Raw genomic sequence first — 23418 nt, forward strand, 5'->3', positions numbered from 1 at the left:
TAAATCAGGGAACTGAAAATAAATAAAAGGACAGTAAAATGAAATATAAGGGGGCATTTCACTGATAGTTTTAAAAAAAAGCTAATGATTTTCTTGGACGTCAGATTTCTGAAAGCCATTGATCAAACAAGGGAAGTAGTAAGACTACACACAAACCACAGTAGTTACAAAGGAATGATATGGACCGGGCTGTTAGGTTCTACATCATCTCTTTCGCTCTCATACACACACACACACAGCTAAGACTAGTCTTAAAAGGCTAAAAAGTATTTTCTCAGAGTATGTGTAAAAAGCTTTAGACCATTCACCCCTAGATGACTCAGTATGGCTATATAAAAATCGATTTTGTAAGCAGGGTTTCAGTTCCAGCAAGGAGCACCAAACCTTACTGCTTTTTATGATGCTTTTTGCTATTAAATGTATTCTACTCTACTCTGCTATACAGGGACTGTATATTGATTTCAATAGGACTTTGTAAACACTTATTTGTACATCAGACTGACTATGATGAGTTGCTATGAAAAGATACCTGTAATGAAACCTCTTAATGTCATTTAAACTGATTCCAGAATTGCTGGCCATTATAAAGTATGATTAAAAATAGTCACCTTTCACTTGTGGACTATCCATTTCTTTTGTGCACCCACTTCAGGTGCAGAAATTAAAGCAACTTTAATTAACATCCTTCACACTAAAATAATCCCTGTTCTTGATGTTGCAAATATTATCTATTCTGGCTTACTAAGAAATATAATTGCTGGGCAATTTACATTACTGTTTTTAGATTATATACAGGAATCATTGGGTGAATATATGATCCAGATTATGCGGAATGTCAAACTAGATGATCAGAAAGGTGGCTTTAAAAATCTTTTAATCTGAAAAATGGACAAATGGCTGAAAACACTTGGCTGTCTGCTGCATTATGAATTTAAATGAAGATAATAGGAAACCCTGCAAACACTGAGATACCAGCCAGCCATCACAGGTGACTGCAGATGGCAAGTAGCCAGAAGCACAAAAAATTTTCTGTACTCTCATTAGCCAGGTTTTAGAATTCTGTGCATCATATTGTGAATAACCACAGCAAACAACCTAGTAAAACCAGGAGAGAGTCTTTCCAGGCAAAATTGGGACATAGTATTGGAACCTGATTCTATGAGATAGTGAGAGCCTCCTGAGATGTACTGAGTCTCATTCCAATATCCACTGATTTCAGCACCTCCCTGGACTGAATTAGTGAAATCAGCAAATAAGCCCTATAATTTTGTCTTTGACTGTAGCAGAACATAATTTTTTAATATAAGATAGTATGTAGCTAGGAGTGAGTTCCCAAGCAGCCTTACTGCCACTATGCAAAAAGTTATACAATATTTAACGTAACATTAGTAAGAGTTGGTGGGCAGGTAGCAAATGGTAATAAAACTAAACAGAAATCCTATTCTCAGTGATGTCTATGGCATACTCCACTAATGTCAGTGAGGCAAGGACATGCCCCGTGTGTTCAATTCTGAAAACGAGACTGGAAAAGAAAACAGGAGCAGAAGAGAAACAGCATTTGGAATTTACATTATTGCATCAGTATTACTGAGCAAAAAACCAAGATGCTGTCAGTTAACAATGAGCTAAAGAGAAAAAAGTATCGCAAAGAGCCTGAGACTACTGGGAATATCCTGGGAAAGGTGGCAGAATTTCTTTTTGATCAGCTCAAAAGATGATCCTGTGCCATTGTTACTGGGTGTGAAAAGATTTTTATTTACTTGGTATCAACCTACCAAATACCCCAGAGCTAAACAGAAAATAATACTGCTCTCATTACTCCATCCACTGGCCAGAAACCTGAGAGTGGAGCTCAGCAAGAAAAATATTTTGTACAAAGAAAATAATCATTGCTTTGTCCAGATACGTAAGCCAAACGGAAATCTATGGCTCCAGGGGAAAAAAAAGTTTGCTCCAAAAGAAAAGTGAGGTGGTATTTTATCACCATAACTGAAAGTCCAGCATAATGAGGTGTTTTGGGGAAGACTGAAGAGGAAATGAGCTCTTGGATGTGAAGGGAAAGAGTGTTGTCTAGCAGTTCGTGCAAGAACCTGGAAGAGGAGGCTCTTGGAGAGCTTTGCAGGACCTCACCTTCTCTTTGAGTTTGGACAAGTAATTAAAGCTTCCCTTTTTAAGTGATCTATTTTTTAAGGTACTGGGTCCTGCTGTGAGGGCATGGGACTGGACTTGATGACCTCTTGAGGTCCCTTCCAGTTCTAGTGTTCTATGATTCTATGATTTATTGCCCAAATCTTTGTTAATGCAGATTTAAGATTGAGCAGCATATTAATGCCTTATATACTTCAAAAGCATTGACTGGATCTATATGTAAACCTATATCAGCAACAAAATGGCCGATGAAATTCAGTGTTGATAAGTGCAAAGAAATGTACATTGGAAAACATATTCCCAACTATGCATATAAAACAATGGGGTGTAAATTAGCTGTTACCAGGGCCAGACTAAGGGGTGAGCGAGCTGGGCAGCTGCCCGGGGTGCTAACCAATAGGGGGCGCCTGATGGCAGCTGTAAGGGGTGCTCAGCGCCCCTTATAGCTGCCATCAGGCACTGCACACCCGGCTTCTGGTGGGTTGCAGTGGCCACCAGGGACGGGTGCTGCATTAACCCCTGCAGTGCCCTTCCCCCTGCATACGCGGGGCCCTGCACGGCCAGGTGCAGCCCACCCGGGTGGCCCTAGGCTGCACGCCAGCGGCGGTGGCTGGGCAGCACGTGCACCTGCCCGCACACCCCGGGGGCGGGCTCGTGTATGCGCCGTGTGCCCGGAGGCGGGCCTGGAGCAGGCTTGCACATGCGCTGTGCGCCCAGATGCGAGCCTGCACGCCCTGGAGGCGGGTCTGCGCATGCACCATGCACCCAGGGTGACGCCACCCGCCCGGGGTCTGGGGCGCCAACATGGCTCGGGCTGGCCCTGGCTGTTACCACTCAAAAGCGAAATCTTGCAGTCATTGTGGCTAGTTCTCTGAAAACATCCATTTAAAGAGCAGCATAAGTTAAAAAAGCAAACAATGTTGGGAATCATTAAGAAAGGGATAGCTAATAAGACTATCAAATTGACTCTATATAAATCCATGGTATACCCACATCTTGAGTTCTGTGTGCAGATTTGGGCACCTCATCTCCAAAAAAGATAAACTGGAATTGTAAAAGGTTCAGAAAAGGGCAACAGAAATTATTAGGAGTATCGAATGGCTTCCATATGAAGAGCCATTAGTAAGATTGGGACTTTTCAACTTGGAAAAGAGATGACTAAGGAGAGGGAATATCCTACAAGTCTATAAAATCATGACTGGTGTGGAGAAAGTAAAGAAGGCAAAGTTAATGTACTCCATCCCATAACACAAGAAGTAGGAGTCATCAAATGACATTACTAGGCAGCAGATTTAAAATAAACAAAAGGAAGTCTTTCTTTACACAACACTCAGTCAGCCCATGGAACTCCCTGCCAGAGGATATTGTGAAGGCCAGGACTTTAACAGGGTTACATAAGAACATAAGAACGTCCGTATTGGGTCAGACCAAAGGTCCTTCTAGCCCAGTATCCTGTCTGCCGACAATGGCCAGCACCAGGTGCCCCAGAGAGGGTGGACTGAAGACAATGATCAAGCCAGGATGGGCAAACATTTTGTCCTTAGTCTCTATTTGTCAGGGCTGGGAATGGGCGACAGACAGTGGATCACTTGATGATTACCTTTTCTGTTCATTTCCTTTGAGCACCTGGCATTGCCAAGTGTCTGAAGACAGTGTACTGGCCTTTGTTCTGACAGTATAGTTGTTCTTATAGTCTCAGAAAACTAGGAATTAAAAAGTCTCAGAGGAGTAGCTGTGTTAGTCTGTAACTTCAAAAACAACCCTAATTAATTAATTAATTAATTAATTAATTACTGTCATGAGCTTTTGTGGGAAAACTCTTCTTCTTCAGATGAGCTTAGAAAGTTAAGATTCACCTCAACCACATGCTCTCTCCAACCGCCATTCACTGTCTTAGGAACAGATGTCTTAATTGGAGCAGAGTTTACTTGCAGCAGATTGCCACACGCTGCAATGAAAGAGCTCATTTCTGCTGTTTTGTCAGTTGTGCACGCAGGGGAGCACCATAGTTTATTTTTGCTTTTGGGATCAGTGACAATCTGGTACCATATATGCCTTGCAGGGCTGAAGTAAGGGCAGGAGAAATCTTTGAAGAGGAATCACGTAGGTGGTAACAACTGGGTTGGTGGTTCAGCGTAGATGAAGTGGTTGAGTAGCAGCCAGGTGTTATTCTCTAAGCCTTCCCTAAATAGCACTTTTACCATGGTGAGGACATGATCTGCTTGTTTCTCATGCTGTATCCATGTGTAGGGTTGCCAAATGGTTTAACCAAAAACACCTCTTCCCCCCAAAAAAACCCACCAGGGAGAAAAAAAGGGAAGACCAACATTGTTGAGAAAAAAAGGACCCCAAAAGTTATTAAGCAATAAATAAATAAATACAATAAAACAGCATGGCCTCCTGTAAATGCAAGAGGGGAGCAGTTGAGCACTAAGACCCAGGGAAGGCATTGCTTCCCCTTGCTACAGGTCTTTTTGCCGGTAGCCATCTTGTTTTCTTGAGCAAGCCCCCCCCTTCCTCCGCAGGTAAGCAGAGCAGCCTGTGGGGGGAGCCAGAGGCTGGGCCCAGTTACCAAGCTGTCTTAGGGTTGCCAGGTGTCCGGTATTTTCGCCTCCTGGCAGGGAAAAAAAAAACAGAAAATGCCTGACATTTCAAGTATCTGGTATTTTCTTAACTTTTCTACCGGACAGGAGGCAAAAATACCAGACTGCCTGGGTCAGTACCCGACACCTGGCAACCCTATCCATGTGCTGTGTATCTATAGTGCTCAATAGCCTCTGGAAGAACAGACTACTATGGTATCTGTCAAGGGGTCACTAAAGTTGTAAACAAGGGGTGGTGTAATTGTAGGTTTGTGTTTCCTGGTTCTTAAGATGTGAAAATTTGCCTATAACTTTTTACTTCCTGGTTTTCATACATTTAACTGTGGTTGCAACCAACATGGGGGAATATTACAAGGCATTGCTAGTCAACCTTACTTAAGTATTAATGAAACTTTTGGGCAGAGACCAGCTTTTGTTTTCCAGGAAGTGGTGGTAGTAGTGAGGCAGTCATGGTTAAGGTGTACCTCTGATTGTGGGGGGCACAAGGTGGCTCCCTTGGCAAACTTCATTACCACTTATCGACAAGTTCTTTGCTCTTCCTAGCCACTCCTTGCCCCAGGACATGCCCCACTGCCGTCTTCCCATAGGGAAGAAGAAAAGAGTGATAACTCATGGGCTACGAGGAACACATCTACCATCTAGAGGCAGCAAGAGGAGGCACGAGAAGCCCCATCCTCCATACTGTACTTTAGGAACCAGTGTAGGGGGAAATACTGTACGTCAAAGGATGTCAGTAGAAGTGTGAGGTTGCCCACTCCTCAGGGATATTTTCAAAAGAATAAGACCACCCAGTGAAGAAGTGGGTAACAGGATGCCTGGGGACTAGGAAAGACAGCCTGGAGAAAATACTCAGCATTTGGAAAGAGGAGACAGGATTCAGCTACATGCTCCTTCCTGGAGAAACTGGTAAACTCTGCTCTGCTTGGAAATGGTTGAAGCCTGGAGTCAGTAAGGAGTCCACTTGGTTTTTTATAGAAAATAACTGGGACCACATGACCCTAATTAAGCTCTAGGGGAAAAGGGGGCTTTGTTTTATGCTGGAACAATGGGTCTGATTCTTTCTTACTTCTCTCTGGCTGCCAGTGACTATATTACAATCTCCTGACAACCAGGAACATTTAATTGAAAAAGGGGATAACTCAGTTTCTTTATTTCTCTAGCAAACAACTATTCTGGGAAGAAGGGACCTGTTGAACTGTGCAATGCTTGTTTTGTTAGGAGAACTTGACCCAGCATAGACCCTTGCTTTGGTTACACTATCTATTGCAGAGCTTGATTGTTTGGAGCTGTGGGAAGTCACCCACGGCGCCTTTATCACGATGGGTAAATAATACTTAACTTAATAGGTGTGTTGCGCTGCTTAATGTTTGCCAAATGCTTTGAAATCAGAACATTAGGGAAGTTGACTTGTCATCCTGATAAATGGCTCCAAGATGGTAGATGACATCAGCCTCATCTACATAAAACCACTTTTTCAGTACAGCTTTGGGGGTGGGGGTTGTTTTTATTTTTAATATAAATTGTCTTGTGTCTACACACAAATGATATTTTCCTCTTTTATACTTTCATTTTATTCTGCAGTAAGTAATATGCCTTGGCAGCACATAACTATTTTGGAAGGACTAATACTGCTGTAAGGTTTTGGATGCAGCCCCATTTTGAATTAACTATACTGCTTTAGGTAGTTCACCATTACTGTCCCACTATGCATTGCCTCACATCTGGATTGGTTTGTCTGGATACTTGTGTACACTCCACTAATTGGGGATTATCTTCAGAAGATGTCCCCTCTTTGTGTAAATGCTGGCACACAGTCAAGCATGTCCACTTGCAACTCCTGGGAGCAGCGAATTCACAGATGATCTGTGCATCCATGTGGTTGTCAGGAGATTGTGACAGTTCTTACACTCTTGAGAGAAGAGCACGTTCACTTTTATTTTTCTGTAGTTACTGGAATGCCAAGCTCTATTTATGACTAGAGGAGCAAATGCAGGAGAGGGCATATTCCTGGGTCACAAGCCAGTGGCAGGACAAAGCCAAGTAGCTGCCCAGAATTACAAAAATGTGCTGTACTATGCACAGTATCTATGCTTACTCTCAGGAGCTGGATTGGATTTTTGTCTAAAAGGCCACCCCAAAACTCTGATTTATGTGGGACAGCTTGGCCAAAGCTCATGATGAAACAGAAATACCTTCAGAAACCACAAAGGCAGCAACAATCTCTGACCAGGAGGAAATTTCCTCTGACAAAATTTCTTTGGCAGCATCCAAATGGTAAGGGCCTCCAGAGGAAATTTTCAGCAGTTACACATGTGGGGAGTGGGGAAGTGAGCCCCAAGCTTTGCTGGCCTGATCAAAGCAAGTCATGGACCGGATTGGGGCCACGGACTCTGCCTGGCACGGGGAGGAAGAGTCTCCATGTGGCTTTGCGCACTGCGGGGAAGTGTTCCCTGCATGCACTGTCCCCTGTCATTCCTACTGGCTGGGAATCCTGGCTAATGGGAACACTGGAGAGTGGTGCCTGCATGGAGAGCTTCCCTGTAATGTGCAGAGACACATGTAAGCCCCACCAAGAGCTCCACCAGGTAGGTGCCCCATCCTCTGCTTCCCCCCCTCCCAGCCAACTCCTGCACCTTCCCTCCCAGATCTCCACACCCCCACCCACCCACTCCTGAATGGTACCTCCCATCAAGACCTCCCTCAGCACACTCCCTATCAGCCACCTCCTGCACTCTGAACCCCTCATTTTTTGTCCCACCCCAGAGCCTGGGACCCTCACAAAATCCACTAGTTCTGGGTCCCCCAGAAGAGTTAATCCAGGCCTGGGGATAAGCCCTGAGCCTTGGCATCTCCTCACTCCCTCATGTGTCTGGAGCTTGAGTAGAGTCTTTTTTCCTGCTTCTCAGTTGGGGGCCACATCTGTGAAGGTTTTTTCTCCTTCTCATTTGGTGGCCAGGTCTGTGAGGATTGGGGGTTTTGTTTGTTTGTTTGGCTTCTCACTTGTGTGTGGCTCCCAACTAATTTTTCTGTGGGTCAGTGGACCCCTAGCCCCCCAAAAGTTCCCAATCCCTGCCCTATATGCGTGACCTTGGGCTTTGAACTATTACATTTCATCCCATTTCTATTACTATAATTTACAAGGTCATTCAGATCTTCTTGTATGATATTCTAGTCCTTCATATTGGCAATACCTCTCATGGGTCAGCTATGAATTTTATTGGTACACTCCCACTTTTTATATGAAAGTCAGTAAAATAGTAAATTAGATTGGTCCCAAGGCTGATCCCTGAGGAACTCCAATAGTTATCTCCCTCAAGGCTATCAGTTCAGCTTTCAGTGTGACCTGTTGTAGTTGCCACTTTAACCAGTTCTTTATCCACTTTTCAATTCTCATATTAATTTCCAACTTCTCCAGTTTAACTAGAAATTTCCCATGTTGAACTGTATGAAATGCTTTACTGAAATCAAGTTAGATCAGATCTATTGCATTTCCTTTGTCTGAAAAGATCAGTTTTCTTCTCAAAGAAAGAGATCAAGTTGGTTTGGCACAATCTACCTTTCATAAAACCATGCTGTATTTTATTTCAATTATCATTAACACTTCTGTACTTAACTACTTTTTTTTTCAAAAATTGTTCCAAGACCTTACATACAATTAAGGTCAAACTAACAGGAATGTAGTTTCCTAATAACTTTTTTCCCTTTCTGAAAAATAATAGTACTATTCTCCAGTCAGAGGGCATGACCACTGAGTTCATGTTCATTAAAAACCATGTGCCTGTTTAGTATTCTCGAATGAAGATAATCTGGGACACCCCAATTTAGTCCCATTAAGATGTTTGACTTTGACTTCCACCTTGTTTATGGTAATTTCTATTTCCATATCCTCATTCCCATTAGCCATTCTGCCACTATCCTTAAGATCTTTATTGCCTGTTTTTAACTATGCTAAAATTTTTGTTAGATGTTGGCCTATGCCTAGTTGATCTTTAATCTCCATTACATTCTCAGTGTTTCATGGTCCTGCTTCTTCTTTCCTTGTCTTGTTCTTATATAGAAGTCTATAAAGCTTTTATTAATAATTTTATTATTGATTTTAATTCCCTTTGCAATATCCAACTCTGCTTGGCTTTTGGCAGTTCTCCCTTTATTCCTACACTGTTTGCCTTCCAAGAGGTAGCTCTCCTTGCTGACCCCCCGCCCCCCAATCTTCCATTCCTTGTAGGCTTTCTGCTTTCTCTCTGTTTGAGATGCTTGTTCTTCCAGCTTGGTCTGCAACCAAGGAAGCATTAAAAAAGATAGAGAATAAGACAGAGAATATATTTTTGCATCTATATAACTCCATGGTACACCATATCTTGAATACTGCATACAGATGTGGTCTCCCCATCTCAAAAAAGGTATATTGGCATTGGAAAAGGTTCCAAAAATAGCAAAAATGATTAGGGGTTTGGAATAGGTGCCATATGAAGAGAGATGAAAAAGACTGGGAGTTTTCAGCTTAGAAAAGAGGAAATTAAGGGGGGATATGATAGAGGTCTATACAATCATGACAGGTATGGAGAAAGCAAATAAGGACAAGTTATTTACTTTTCCCCATAATATAAGAACTAAGGGACACTAAACAAAATTAATAGGTAGCAGGTTTAAAACAAACAAAAGGAAGTATTTCTTCATGCAGCGCACAGTCAACCTGTGGAACGGCTTGCCAGAGGAGTTGTGAAGATCGGGACTTTAACAGGGTTCAAAAAAGAACTAGATAAATTCATGGTAGTTAGGTCCACCAATACTTATTAGCCAGGATATGTAGGAATGGTGTCCCTAATCTCTGTTTGTCAGAGGGTGAAAATGAATGACAGGAAAGGGATCACTTTAGGTCTACCTGTTCTGTTCACTCCCTCTGGGGCATCTGGCATTGGCCACTGTTGGAAGACAGGCTATTTGACCAGTGATCCATGCTCTTGTTACATCCCGACTGGATTACTGTAATACGCTTTACGTGGGGCTGCCTCTAAAGAGCCTTTGGAAACTTCAGCTGGTCCAGAATGCAGCTGCTCAAGTTTTAACTAATACTCGTTATACAGAGCACATCATGCCAATGCTCTGGCAGCTGCACTGGCTTCCGGTATGTTTCCAGGAACAATTCAAGGTCTTGGTTATGACTTATAAAGCCCTAAATGGTTTGGGTCTGGGGTATCTGAAGGACCGTCTTCTCCAATATGTACCTACCTGGGGATTGAGGTCAGCTGGGGAGACTGTGCTCAGTGTTCCCCCACTTATGGAGATAAGATTAATATCTACCTGGAGCTGGGCCTTCTCAGCTTTTGCGCCCAATCTGTGGAATTCTTTCCCCCGGGACATTCGCCTAGCGCCAGTGTTAGCATTGTTTCAGCATCAGGCTAAAGCCACCCTTTTTACTCGTGCTTTTATTGGTGTTCGAGTCTGTGTGTGCATTTCTCCTCTCGAGACATTTTTAGCAGGTTTTATGTCCCTCTGGGGTCTCGTATTTTAATTTTTTTGTATATATTTGTATTGTTTTTAAAAATTTTGTAAGTTGCCTTGAATATTTTAAATAGAGAGGTGGGGTAAAAATATTTTAAATCAATCAAATAAATACTTGGCTAGATGGACCTTTGGTCTGACCCAGCATGGCCCTTCTTATGGTCTAAACCCTTCCCTATGGTTTTCTTCCCCATTTCCTTGGGGTGCAAGCTCTAGCTAGTTTCTGCAACCTTGACTTAAAAGCAATTCCAAACCTCCTCCACATTCATATCCTTGAATGTTTCAGTCCAGTCCGCTTTCCTACCTAGTTCCCTTAATGTTAGGCCTTTTGAAATGAAGGACCCTAAATAGTTGATGTGGAATCATAACTTTGAATAAGGTAAATATTTCAAGTGTAAGAATGTGATCACATAGTAACTTGTTACTTAAGTAGTTAATTTTGTCCCATCCAAACTGACTGCATAGATCTGAAACCTCTCTGAGTTGTATAAAAACAGGATATGACTGTGGAAGCCATTTTGCAGTATATAATAGGACATAGGTCAATACTGAAATGCTTTTTTATATTAGCTCTATTGGCACATTTTCATTGTCTGCTGCACTTTGGAAGGAAAATCTGTTCTCATAGATCCCTTGAAGGTATTGTATTCTTTTCAGGTTAGTGGTGATGCATGATCAACTCTAAATGTGTGCGTGGTTCAACTTGATAGTATTCCTTGCAGATATGATTAAACAATGTGCCTTCTTAATGGATTTTAACAGAGTAGTTGTGAACAGATTGTTTATTGCATTCCTTGCATGAAGACATTTATAAAAGTCTTATTTGCACATGGCAAATAAAACAGCGAGGCAATACTCTCCCGCAGGACATTGCTAAGAATGTTTTAGCAAAGAAACAAATAGAATATGGAATTCAAAAACAGAGTTACATTAGCAAACAGAATTGTTAGGAATTAACATGGTGGTTTTATATGATGATCTTGGTATTTGAAAAAATAGTTGAAGGGTTGCTATACAACTATTTTATTAAAGAAAAAACATCGGTTCACACCTCTCAGCAGTACTGAAGTAAGGGTAGCAGTGCTACAAACCCTACCCCTAGACTTACAACATTTTAAGTAGCTGAAATAATTACAATTATGATTTTTAAAATCCTCTGACCATGACATTGATCAAAACAGATTGTGACTTTGGTAGGGACCTAATAATAACAACAGATGACGCTCACTATTGATAGATGCAAAGTAACACAGAACAGAAGTGGGGTGTGTGTGAAAATCAGCTGCTCATATGCTTACAGGTTTCTAAAGTAACTCAGGAAATGTACCTGAGCCTTGGGACAACTTGATGAAAACTTCTGCTTAATGCTCAGATGTAGTTATTAAATTATTCAATGCCTTTCTGGTCACCACATCTCAAAAAGGATACTGCAGAAACAAAAGGGGCTCAGAGACCAGCACCAATGAATTAAGGGCTTGGGAAAACTCACAAAGGAGACTGACTGGGATTGTTTGCCATAGAAAGAAGACATCATACAAGTATATAAAATAACAAATGATGGAGAAGGGGGACTGGAAGCTCTGTTCTCCCTGTTTCACCACACAAACAAGGGAACAATCAGTGACACAAAGTAAATTCAGTACTGATGAGAATATTTTTTCACTCAGTGTGTAATTGGACTGTAGCACTAAGTCACAGAACATGATAGAGCTCAAGAACTTGGTAAGATTCAAAAGGATGGATAACAGTAACACTCAGCATTATAACAATAAATGAAATCAAGTTTTGGAAAGAACAAAATGCCTTAATCTTCAAGATTTAATACAAATCTCTAACTATTAGAATGAGACATTCATTGGGGTAGATTATCCCACTTCTGCCAACTATGAGGTTCTTGTATCAGCTCTGAAGCATCTGATATTTGCCACTGTCAGAGACAGGAGACTGGACAAGATGGACCATTTCATCCATTATGATAATTCCTATGTTCCAACCTAAGGTATTCATAGTTATGTGCTAAGAAGTTAACCTTTTTATTAAAAAGCTCACTGTTCAAAATAGAAACAACCCGAAGAAAGTTCAAGATGAATCTAGTAGTTAAGCACTGTTAATTAGACATTTCTAATTACACACATAGAAGAAGGTTCAAATAAAGCAAAACACTAATAGAGACATTTTGCAAGGGGCCAGATTTGCCATAATATTACTTACCAGAGGGCAAGCCTTTATTAATTAAAAAAAATAAGCACAGTGACTTCAGAATGAGAAACCCAACTGCATTTTATTTATTTCATTTGCAAAATACGGAATCTTAAATCTCCCCATAGAAGTAAAAGAGGTTTCCTGGTAAGTTACATTTTACAACTTTAAGCAATAGTATATAGAAGTGCAAACAGGAGTGTGCTTCGATCTAATAAACTGACATTTCAGCTTCTAAAAAGGTGCCTGCCTGCTCTCTGTGTCTGGGGCTCCCTATTTTTCAGTAAATTAATATTTTCCGGGAAGAAATTTGTTCTCCGCATTTAATATTGGTATGAGAAGCGTGTGCACACCGACCACCATTTCTATAACAGCCTTAGCTCACACCAAATTGTTTGATACAAGGAAGTGAGTGATGAGTAAACAAACACCAACCATCAGCAGAAAAAAAATCCCAGTTCCCTTGGAAAAATGTTTCTGATATCAAGATGTTGAACCAACTCTCTGGTGGAATGCAATTATATTAAGGGCAAGCCCAAATTTATATAGCTATTCTTAATTATCGTGGCTCCACCTATGAGTCCCTAGAAGTTTGTCAGTCTTCATTTTGAGGCTTGTTTATGTGGTACAAGGTAGTTGGATATGGGACACAGAAGAAGACGGTTTAAGGGAGTTAGCTGGTATTTCTACTGGCCCCAATACATAACTTTAATAGTGCAAAAACAAAGTCAGTAGTTTACAATTTTAAAATATTCCTATTTCTGTTAAATTCTCATTCATTGAACCTGTGGTTCCAGATAACTTTTCACAAAAAAGCAGAGTGAAATATTTATACAAAGCCAAATAAATTACAATAATTTTCCATTCTTGTTAAATTGGAATATGAAACTGACATGCTAGTCTTTTATATAACCTTAAAAAGGAAAAGGAATTAAAAAGTCATTATTTTCTTTTGTGGGATAGAACCCTGGTTGCATTTAATATGCAGTATACATATGGTAATTCCATTTGGAGTTTAATCTGCACAGAAGTCAATATGAGCTAGCAACTCTCTATGCTGGCTTGTTGGATACTGTACTTTACATTTGGGACACTCAAGGAAGCTTTCATCAAGTAGATTTGAACGTTTCAGCGAAGGATTTTTGTCATTTAATGTCAACATATCTTCGAATGCTGCTTGCAAACCATTTGATGGTTCTACACATCCAAATTCTTGGAGTTTCTGAAAAAAAGTTTTCATTTGAAACTGTTATTTTTACTTAAATTTGGCAGCCTAAAACATACTATACAATACAGGGTACATCTGACAGCACAGTGGTATCCAATGAATAGGTGATGTCTTACAGAAATAGTAATGCAAATTGGCTATACAACCTCAAATATTGCTAATAGGCTCTGGATGCCATTGTAGTTCCTAACTGGGATTTATCATGTATTTTAGTAATCGTGTAGCTGCAACAATTTTTAGCAGTTACACAGTTACTAAAGTACTCCCCGGGGGTGGGCCCAGCAGCCTGTGCACTCCCGGTCCCACTCCTGGGGAGCCCCCTACTACTCTGTACTGCTGCTTCTGTTACAGAGGCAGCAGTGTGGGGTAGTAGACAGAGCCAGTCTGCGAGGGGAGCTGGTTTAAAAATCGGTTCCCTGCGTAGATTGGTTCCCACTTGCCACCCCCTGCTGTGACGCCTGATACAGCAGCCTCTGTCTGTGAGGGACTCCCCCAGCACAGCAGGGAGACAGGAGCAAAGCTGCAGAGGCGGCGGGACCTCTGTGCCTCCGCGGCTTTGCTCGGGTCTCCCTGGTCTGCTGGGGGGGGAGGGGACGCAGCTAGTGCGGCCCCCCCCAGCAGACCAGGATTTTGTTGCGGGACGCCTGGGGTAGAGCAGCTGGGGTGCTGCCGGGTTGGTCCTGCGGGGACCTACCCGGCAGTACCTCAGCTGTTCTGTCCCAAGAGTCCAGATTCAGCCGCTGTTGAAACTGATCAGCGGCTGATTCCAGGAAGCCGGGGGCAGAGCAACTCTGCCTAGGGCTTCCTGTAGTCAGCCGCTGATCAGTTTCAGCAGCGGCTGAATCTGGAGCCAGTTCCGACTTACATACAAATTCACCTTAAGAACAAACTTATAGTCCCTATCTTGTACGTAACCCGGGGACTGCCTGCATAAATCCCTGGCAAACTGAAGCTTTCGCTGCATGCATCTGAGGAAGTGAGCTGCAGTCCATGAAAGCTTATGCCCTAATAAATTTGTTAGTGTTTAAGGTGCCACAGGACTCCTCATTGTTATAACACATACTGCTATTTCCACTGTAGTAACTGAATTAGAGGGAACAGCAGCCAGCTAAGGAAGACTGGGTATATGCAATGATCCAAATTAACCTAATAAGGAATGTACAAAACCATGACCAATAATCAGCTTCAAAAAAATTCAAATTTAGGACATATAATGAGGACAAGGAGCACTTCAGGAGAATCACATAGGCTGGGGTTTACTATTTTACTCTGACTCCTCAGTTTTTCTACTGAGTAATTTACAGGCTTTGGAGTTTTTTCTCTCACGGATGAGTGCAAGCAGGTCCATCACTTACAGGAGTTCCAGGCATATGTATAGAAGTAAAACCCCTGCTGAAGGCAGACTTCTTGAATTCAGCCGTAATGCATTCAGCACTCACCAATGGCTCCAGTCGTGTTATTTGCTCCCTTGCCTTGCGCAGTTCTTTAAGAACTTTATTCAACTGATGCTGCAATTTCTGGCGATCAAGCTTTTCATTCTCAAAATCTGTAGTGCACATTTGGATCTGGTAAATCCAATGAGAAAAAAAAAGAAGTTACAGAGCTAGAACTATAGAATACAAATTCCTATTGGAGATAAGTTTCAATTTTTGACTGTGGTTGTACATTGATCTATTTAATTTTAAGCTACAATACAGTACTCTAAAGAGGCTGAAAATGGCATTGGTAACCTTGTGGCACTAGTAATCAGGATTGTTGTATGACAGCATGGCAATATGGATGGGAAAGATACCCCACTTTTTAGGGATAGTGTTGTGCAATGCATAAAGCCAATGGTGCAAGCATAACTCCTATTAATATTCATGATATCTGCACTTGCATATTGTAAACATGCTTTCCATATATAGAATTTTAAGGAGACACAAGACTAAGGAGTTTAATAAGATACTACCCTGTAACAGAGAGATTTGATACAAGGCCACTGGAAATATACAGATGTAAAAAAAAAAAAATCAAAACAATATATAAGTGTAGAAAATAGAAGAATAGGTCATTAGCTAAAGAAAAGCATCCTGGACAGAATTTAATCCAATCACTAGTAAACAATGTCAATATGCAAAATGATATTAGAAAGGAGCTGAGTACTAAGATAACAATATTAGTCAAAGGTTCCCCCAAAATGAAAGCTGTGTCCAGAACAGGTATCTTGACCTTTGATTCTAGTTTCCTGTGTTCCACAAATACCAGACCTCCTCTTAGTAATACTGATTACTCCCTCAGGCATAACATTCTCAAGCAGCCATGTTTACTCTGTCCCCAATAACTATTTCTTGTGTGGTCATTAGATAGTAAATAGCTGAAAGTGAGTGTTTCTCTTTGGGAATGAAACAGTTTTCTATCAGGACATAATACAATTATGTAAAATAAGTCTTTATCATTTCTAAATACATTAATTGCCTCCTATCCATTACTGTCATCTAAAACATGGGTGGGCAGACAGCCTCTATGGGCTGGATTTGGCTCGCTACGCTCGTGGATCCGGCCTGTGGTTGCCTTGCCACTCCCCCATCCTAGGTCAATTGAGACCTGGCAACGGGGGAAGCGTGTGAAGTCCTCTCCCCAGCGAGGGGCACCAGCACCAGAGGGAACTGACATCTGTTTTAAAACAGTTGGCAGTTTTCTCTAGCCACTGCACACCTCTGGCAGGGCAGGGGGCGAGAGACTTTGCATGCTCTCAGACTCTGTTAAAAACAGCTGGCAATTCTCTCTAGGTGCTGGAGAGCAAAGACTTCACACACTCTCTCACCCCCAGGCCAATCAGGGGAGCAAGAGAAGTCGCATGGTGCCGCTCCTTTCACCCAAGCCCTTAGAAAGTTGTGAAGTAGCTCCCTTTTCAAAATGATTGCCCACCCCTAATGTAAAACCTGGGGAACAAGACTGTTTGCACCAAATTCAGTGGTAGAAGCAGAGACTCCAATAGGCCAGGAGTTCATTCAATGTCCCTACACGCTTCTGTTTTCATTGGTTGGATGGTTTTCATTTTGTTAAATGTTAGAGGTTGAATACATTTCATCTATATTTTAGGTCTAATGTTTGAGTTGGTGTGCAAAGTTCTGACAATAAAAATGCTGCAGTTTCTCTTTACACAGTGTTATAAATCAATGTGTCTATTGGAAGAGATGTTAAAGTCTTAAATGTTTGACTATAAATATACTACAGAAGACCATATGGCACAACCTTTGGTTAGAAAATAGAAACTACTGCCACCTCAACATTTTTATCAAAGTGAAACAAGATGATGTTGAAAGACATCCATACTGCAAACTTGACATTACCAATCTGTTAAACTTAGGTTCTAATACCACAAAGACCATTTTCTAACCAGTATGTGGATGCATATATTAATCTCTCTCTCTCTCTCAAACATACATACACATACACATCCCTGAATTTAAAACAGTAAGTTGGAGGGAAGTTTAGACAGCAAGAAGAATCCAGGGAAATACAACGAAGAATTATTGATATACAGTAGAGTCCGGATTATCCGACCTTCAGTAATCCAACATTCCGCTTTATCCGACATAGCTGCCCTGCGCTATGCCACATGCAGCCTCCCTGGCTGAACAGGCTCCAGCAGTCTCCTGCGGGTTGAAGCCTCCTGCCAGCGCCGCTTCGTCCCCATCCATGCCTGGCCCTGGCCCCTTCCCTCCCTGCAGCTCCTGGGCGCGGGCCGGTAGAATGGCCCCACTTGCTGCCTCGTCACTCTCCTGGCGCCGCTTCGTCCCCGGGAGCTGCAGGGAGGGAACGGGCTGGGGCCAGGCAGGGACGGGGACGAAGCGACGCCGGCAGTAGCGGCATTAGTGGCACCAGGAGAGCGACGGGGCAGTGAGCGAGGCCATTCTCCTGGCCCACGTCCGGGAGCTGCAGGGAGGGGGAGGGAAAGGGCCAGGGCCAGGGCCAGGCAGGGATGGGGACCAAGCAGCACCAGCTACAGTAGAGTCCCTATTATCCAACATTTTCAGTAATCCAACCACCTGTCAGTCCTGTTTAGGGCAGATAATCGGGACTCTATTGTAATTGTTTTGTTGCAAAAAGAACAGACTTTGTTTATTTTTAGAGAGCATTGAAATGAGTCGAGGTTTTAAAGATAGACTATTACATTTTCATTTTAACTGACATTTATATTTGACTATTTATTATATAAGTCTGCCTGAGGTACTGTATTACCTTTCTTTGTTACAGATTTACTCTAAATATTTCAGTGATGTAAACAGTCAGAACAAGAACTTATTTCTTTGAAGAGGTTGAAGGGAGAAGTTGTTTATAGCAATAGAGTTTATTTATGCAACAGCATAGGTTTAAGATTGCAAGGAAGTGTCCATATGATTTCAGAACAGCTTTAAAGCAAAAGTGATTTTATTCAAAGCCTGTGTGTAATTAGTAAGCCTGCAGTTAGACTGAACTTAACACCCAAAATGTTGTCCTACAGACTACAGCAATAATAGGGAAAGCATCAGCTACCAGTTCTTAACCTGTACTTTGAGGATGTCATATTTTAAAAAACCATATGTACATAATAAAATTTAAGTATTTTAAGAGTCACATGGATTAATATGCCTAATTAAATCTACTACAACTTTAGAGTACAATTTGGTACCTGTTGTTCCAGCAAGGCTATCCTGGTGTGTTCTTCTTGTTGTTTTAACAAAGATTTATGGAACAGTTGGACCTAAAATGTGGATAGAAGGCATTTGTAACCAAAAACTTCCGCGAATAGTAATTATTAAAGCTCAAAGAATAACTGACTTTTTTTAATAACAGGATTAACTGGAAGATTACATATTCCAGTGCTACAAGAAATCTCTCATACATAGTAGCCAAGCCAAATGAACTTCCCTCAGCTCTTCTTCAGTGAAATGAAGTACCCCTGAGGGGAAACAAATTTTCTGAAAGTTTTTCTTGGTGATTAAGATCTAAATCAATATCCACTGGAATTAATGGAAACACTTATTGACTTCAACAGGTTTTAGATTAGGCCCTCAGAATACAGGTCATTATCTCCATGTTGCTATGTGCAAACGTTCATCTTCCAAGTAGCAGGACCAGTACCTGGGTAATAGTCACAAGTAGCAGCAGCAACCAACAAGCAGTTTACCCTCAATAACTCATACAGCTAAACTCTACAGAATTCTCTTGGCCCCCCAGAATCCAGATGCCAGTTGCTTACTTCAGCAGCTTCCATGCTTGTCCAAGCTCACACCCAGATTTGCCTCTTTTTGGACCTTACATATAGTTTGCATCAGGTCCATAGCTCCTCCTGTTCTAAGGTCCAAAGGGAATCCAGATGTGAGCAGTCAACCAGTACAAAATAGTGCTGCATCGTGTACAAGGAAACCAATTTACAATACCTAAAATCTGATATGGATGAGAGCATTTCAGCGGGGCTGGCCAAAGCATAAACTAGTCACAATAAATTACTTTCAACTTGAATTGTGCTTTGCATAATGACTATCACAAAAAGTTTAGTCTTTCTCAATTGTTTTATCAATTGTGCACATAAGATGTTTGGTGCAGGCATATAGCTTTCCATAAAATATATCAGTGGAGTCCATACCTATCACGTTAACTAGTACTTCTGTCAAAGAATTGTCCTTTCGCAAGCAATGTTCCCATAGGGAAAACGTGCTAGAACAAAATAGTGAAGTGTTATGCCAAAAGGCCATAGAAAGTATGGCGATGGGCACAGTGTAAGAAATGAGATAGGTCAGTGTTTCGCAAACTATGGGTCACGGCCCGCTACCGGGCCGTGGGAAAAAAATACCAGGCCTCAGCGTGGCTGCCAGGGTGTTCCGGGCTCCTGGACTGCCCGTGCAGCGCCGGGTTCCCCAAGCCCTCAGCCGGGCTGGGTGGATGCAGCCATATGTTTCAGGCTCCCGGCAGGGGCATAGTGAGGGTTACCAGATGAGCTCTTATTGCTGACTGTGGAGGGGAGAGGGAGGGTTGGATATGGGCTGCAGGGAAGCAGGGTCGGGGCAGTGGAGCTGACCGGGGTAGATAGGGAGGGGAACTGGTCGGCGGAAGCAGGGCTGGCTGGGGGAAATCGGCTGGCAGAAGCAGGGCTGGCTGGGGGGGCGGGAGCAGTGGGGCTGGCCAGGGGAGATCGCGGGGAGAACTGGCTGGCGGGGGCAGTGAGGCTGGCTGAGGGAGACCGGCCTCTGTAGCTGGCTGGGGAACCGGCCGGCGGAAGCAGGGCTGGCGGGGGCAGCAGGGCTTGCCAGGAGACAGCGGGAGAGAATTGGCTGGCGGGGACAGCGGGGCTGGTCCAGGGCGGGAGGGAAAGGTGGGCGGGGAGGGGGGAGGTAATCGGCCAGCGGGGAGTGGGACAGTTCAGGGCGCACGAAGATCCTGAATAAAAATGTAAAAGCAGTGCCTTTTAAATATCCCCACTGCTGACAGTGAGGTTTAAAGGCACTGCAATGTGTCAGAATGGAAAGAACCTGGTGCAGTCACCATCAGGAATGAGAATATGGATAAAAAAATTCCAAAGATGGTGTCAGCTTTCTGAAAATAAATGAGCCCCTTTTCAATACACGATGTGGTGGTGCAGGGTTTTATTGGATTTCAGTCCATTTTTCCAATCCATATTCCCTTAACTTGCTGGTAAGAATGTTGTGGGTGGCCGTATCAAAAGCTTTGCTAAAGCTAGTCCTGGGGGTTTTGGGAGGACCAAAACCAACGTATTTGCATATTTGTCATTTGCTTAATGAATATGCAAATATATGTTACCAGTCCTCCAAAAGCTCGTGAATGAATTTACTGGTTCCCGTGTCAAAAAGTTTGGAAACCCCTGAGATAGGTGATTTAAGTATTCAGTATATAACAATAGATTTTAGTAAACACTGGAGGATATTGAATCACTGAGCTTAGGTAGTGAAGCCAGGTTAGCTGCTGTGAAGTATTCTCTCCAAGGGAGAGAAATAGTTGGTCTGGCATTTGCTTCATACAAGGTTACCTTTGTACGTAAATTGTATCTGGTGAATTTTTAAAGATTCTAATAATAGATGGCAGTAAAGAAAGTGTTAGGGAGTATTTTATGAGGCTTTTGGTGCAAATCCAAAAACTGCAGAATGACAACACCTTTAATCATTAAAAAAAAAGAGAACTCTAAGAGTTTGTATGCTTAAAACAATGCAGTGGCACAGCTGCCATGGAGGGCTTCTCCTCTCCATGTAAGGACTCAACCTTCCCAAGACGTGGAAGTTAAGTTGATGGGGCAATTATCCCGTCAACCTAGCATTGTCTTACTGGTGGTTTAGCTGGTCTAAATACTTTGCTCAGAGGGTGTGGATTTTTCAGACTCCTAAGTTATGTACACTAGGGCCAGATATCTGCAGAAAACAGTTATTGTTAAAGTAAAATAGTTTCAGACCATTATGACCCTCTTTTGTGCTTAAGGAGTTGATATTTTTAATTTAGCTCTTTGCTAATGTATTTAAACTCGCATATGGGATCCACTTACCTGAGATAAGAGATCTTCAGTCTTCTTCTTTTCTTCTTTGAGCTTTTCTCTGATAGTTTCATTCTCTTGCTTTAACCTCTGTATTTTATCTCCTTTGATTTTGTTTTCATCTTCTAGATTCTGCATAGCAAAATTGCATTGTGACTGCAATACGCTATTTAAATGCATTACTTCTCGTTTTGTTTCTTCATGTTTCTTTTTGAATTCATTAAGTTCAGATTTCAGTTGGGTTATAGTTTGTCTTTCAGTGTCAAGATCATTCTTGGCAGTCAGTAAAAGTCGGTCATAATATTTTTGTTTTTCTTCTTGGAGGTAACCTTCACAAGACAGAAATCATGAGGCAGTGGTTTTCTAAATGATTCTATGCCATACCTACAGGTAGTGTTATGCAACCCATATAGTCTCTGGTTTCTGGGATGCTGAAAGGTGTCAACCCCCAGCATAAATTAGAATGACTTCTGATGCTGCTCTAATTTACAGTAGTATCCTAGAGCTGTTTCTAGAGCAGAGTGAACCAGACTCCTTATAGTGCTTAGTGTTACAGGCACATCCCCACTAATCCTAACATGGAAAATGGAAAGATTTATGAAAGAGAACTGCACTGAATTGCTTATGTTGGCCTCATGCAATTCCTGTACTAGAGGAATTTTCCCACAGCTTCTTGTATGGCTCCTATACATTAAACACACTGTTATAGGGGGAGTGGAGTGGTCCCCACCATCAACTCAGGAGTCTCAATTCTGGATTTAGGTTTCCTGATACAGAGGCTGCAAAACTCTCACAGTTCAGTTAACTGCTAGGTCAGCATTAACGGGGCAGAGCATGAGCCAGGCCACCTATTGGCTATCACATGCTGCCCTCCTCAGTTCCTCCTTGACACTAGCTGAAGGATCTTGTGGTTCTGTGATCTAGACTGCTGCAGTGCAGAACACACTCTTTGATTGTAAGTGCCAGCTTCCTACTCAAGACCTATTGCTTAATTCAGTTCTTGAAAGGTGTCCCAGACACTAGTTGCCCAAGAACAAGGCTTGCTAACCAGGGTGAACATACCAGTATGGTTACACTCACTCCTGAAAGCCAAATCCTCTTTGACTGAAAAAGGAATAAAGACTGTTGTGTACTTTTTTGTACATTGTATTTAATAACTAATTCAAAATGTGATTTACTATTAAGGTTGATCACATTGTAGCAACAATAGCTATTGATCATATTTAACAAATCCCACAGCACTTATCAAATCTTTTTACTGAAATGCATTTGACTTGTTGGTTTTTAAAAAGGCAAAGATTGTCTTTTGCTTTACACATGCTACTGTGATCAGGGCTGCATTATGACTTTCGTGGGCCCTATGCACTTTTGCCTTCGTGGGCCCCTTCTTCCAAAATATATTAAAAATTATATTTTACGACTGCATTGGTATAAAAACGAATATAATCCAGGCTGGATTATATTCATCTTTATACCAACGCAGTCGAAAAACATTTTCTTCGACCCTAAAAGTTCATTTTTTCTCTTCTGATTTTAAAAGAAATTAAAACATTTTCATGGGCCCCTAAAAGTATCGTGGGCTATAGGCACTGTGCCTAATGGATAAGTTGGCCCTGACTGTGATGGGGTTCTGGGATTATTCTTCAGAAATTTAAACTTCCCTCAGCTTTTAGCCTGCTTCATGGGAGGAGTTTCTGCTTTCCACCTCTCCTTCATAGGCACAATCTGACCTCTCTCCAGAGTTCTCCCAATGCTGTCCTCTGCTGCAGTTTATGGTTGCCATCAACAGCCTGTGCAGAATGAAACTGACCCAAATGTCAATTTCAGTACTGCCCTCAAGGATCTATAAAACCAGCAATGGAAACTTACAGTGCTAAAGCTGTCTGTCTACAACCTGAAGACCAGAACAGTGCATTGGTTCCAGCTTGGTTTGGCTTTGAAAAACTCTCATCATGCATAAGGGCTAGAACATTTTCTTATTTAAAATGTAGTTTCTGCAGCAGATGACACACCCTGAAAACTCTTCTATTTGCCTGGATTTTTCACTTCCTAGCTCAAGTTAGCTTTGGGTGGGATATCTGCTTTGGCAGTACAAAAAGGAAGCTACTCCTGGATTCCAGTTGAGGGTTCTATCATATCCATTGTAGGGATGTTAATGGTTAACCGGTTAACTGGTGGGGGCTCGAGTAGCTCCCCCTCCCCCGCTTACTGTGAGTAGGGGCTGCTCGAGC

At 42.1% G+C, this 23418-nt stretch overlaps 1 protein-coding gene across 4 annotated transcripts in view; it reads right to left on the bottom strand.

Moving 5' to 3' along the window:
* Positions 1-12515: 12515 nt before the first annotated feature.
* CEP55 (centrosomal protein 55) overlaps positions 12516-23418 on the bottom strand; it is a 49548-nt gene continuing 38645 nt past the window's right edge. For all 4 annotated transcript variants that reach the window (XM_075935154.2, XM_075935156.2, XM_025179791.3 and 1 more), the window contains 4 exons: positions 21200-21516; positions 18338-18409; positions 15120-15245; positions 12516-13674 (listed from right to left, as the gene is read on the bottom strand). In XM_075935154.2, coding sequence (XP_075791269.1) covers positions 13468-13674; positions 15120-15245; positions 18338-18409; positions 21200-21516 — 722 coding nt within the window. In that variant the 3' untranslated portion in view covers positions 12516-13467. The remainder of the gene's footprint in view (positions 13675-15119; positions 15246-18337; positions 18410-21199; positions 21517-23418) is intronic.

The sequence above is a fragment of the Pelodiscus sinensis genome, chromosome 8, assembly GCF_052426305.1.
Source record: "Pelodiscus sinensis isolate ZL-2025 chromosome 8, ASM5242630v1, whole genome shotgun sequence".
Lineage (NCBI taxonomy): Eukaryota > Metazoa > Chordata > Testudines > Trionychidae > Pelodiscus > Pelodiscus sinensis.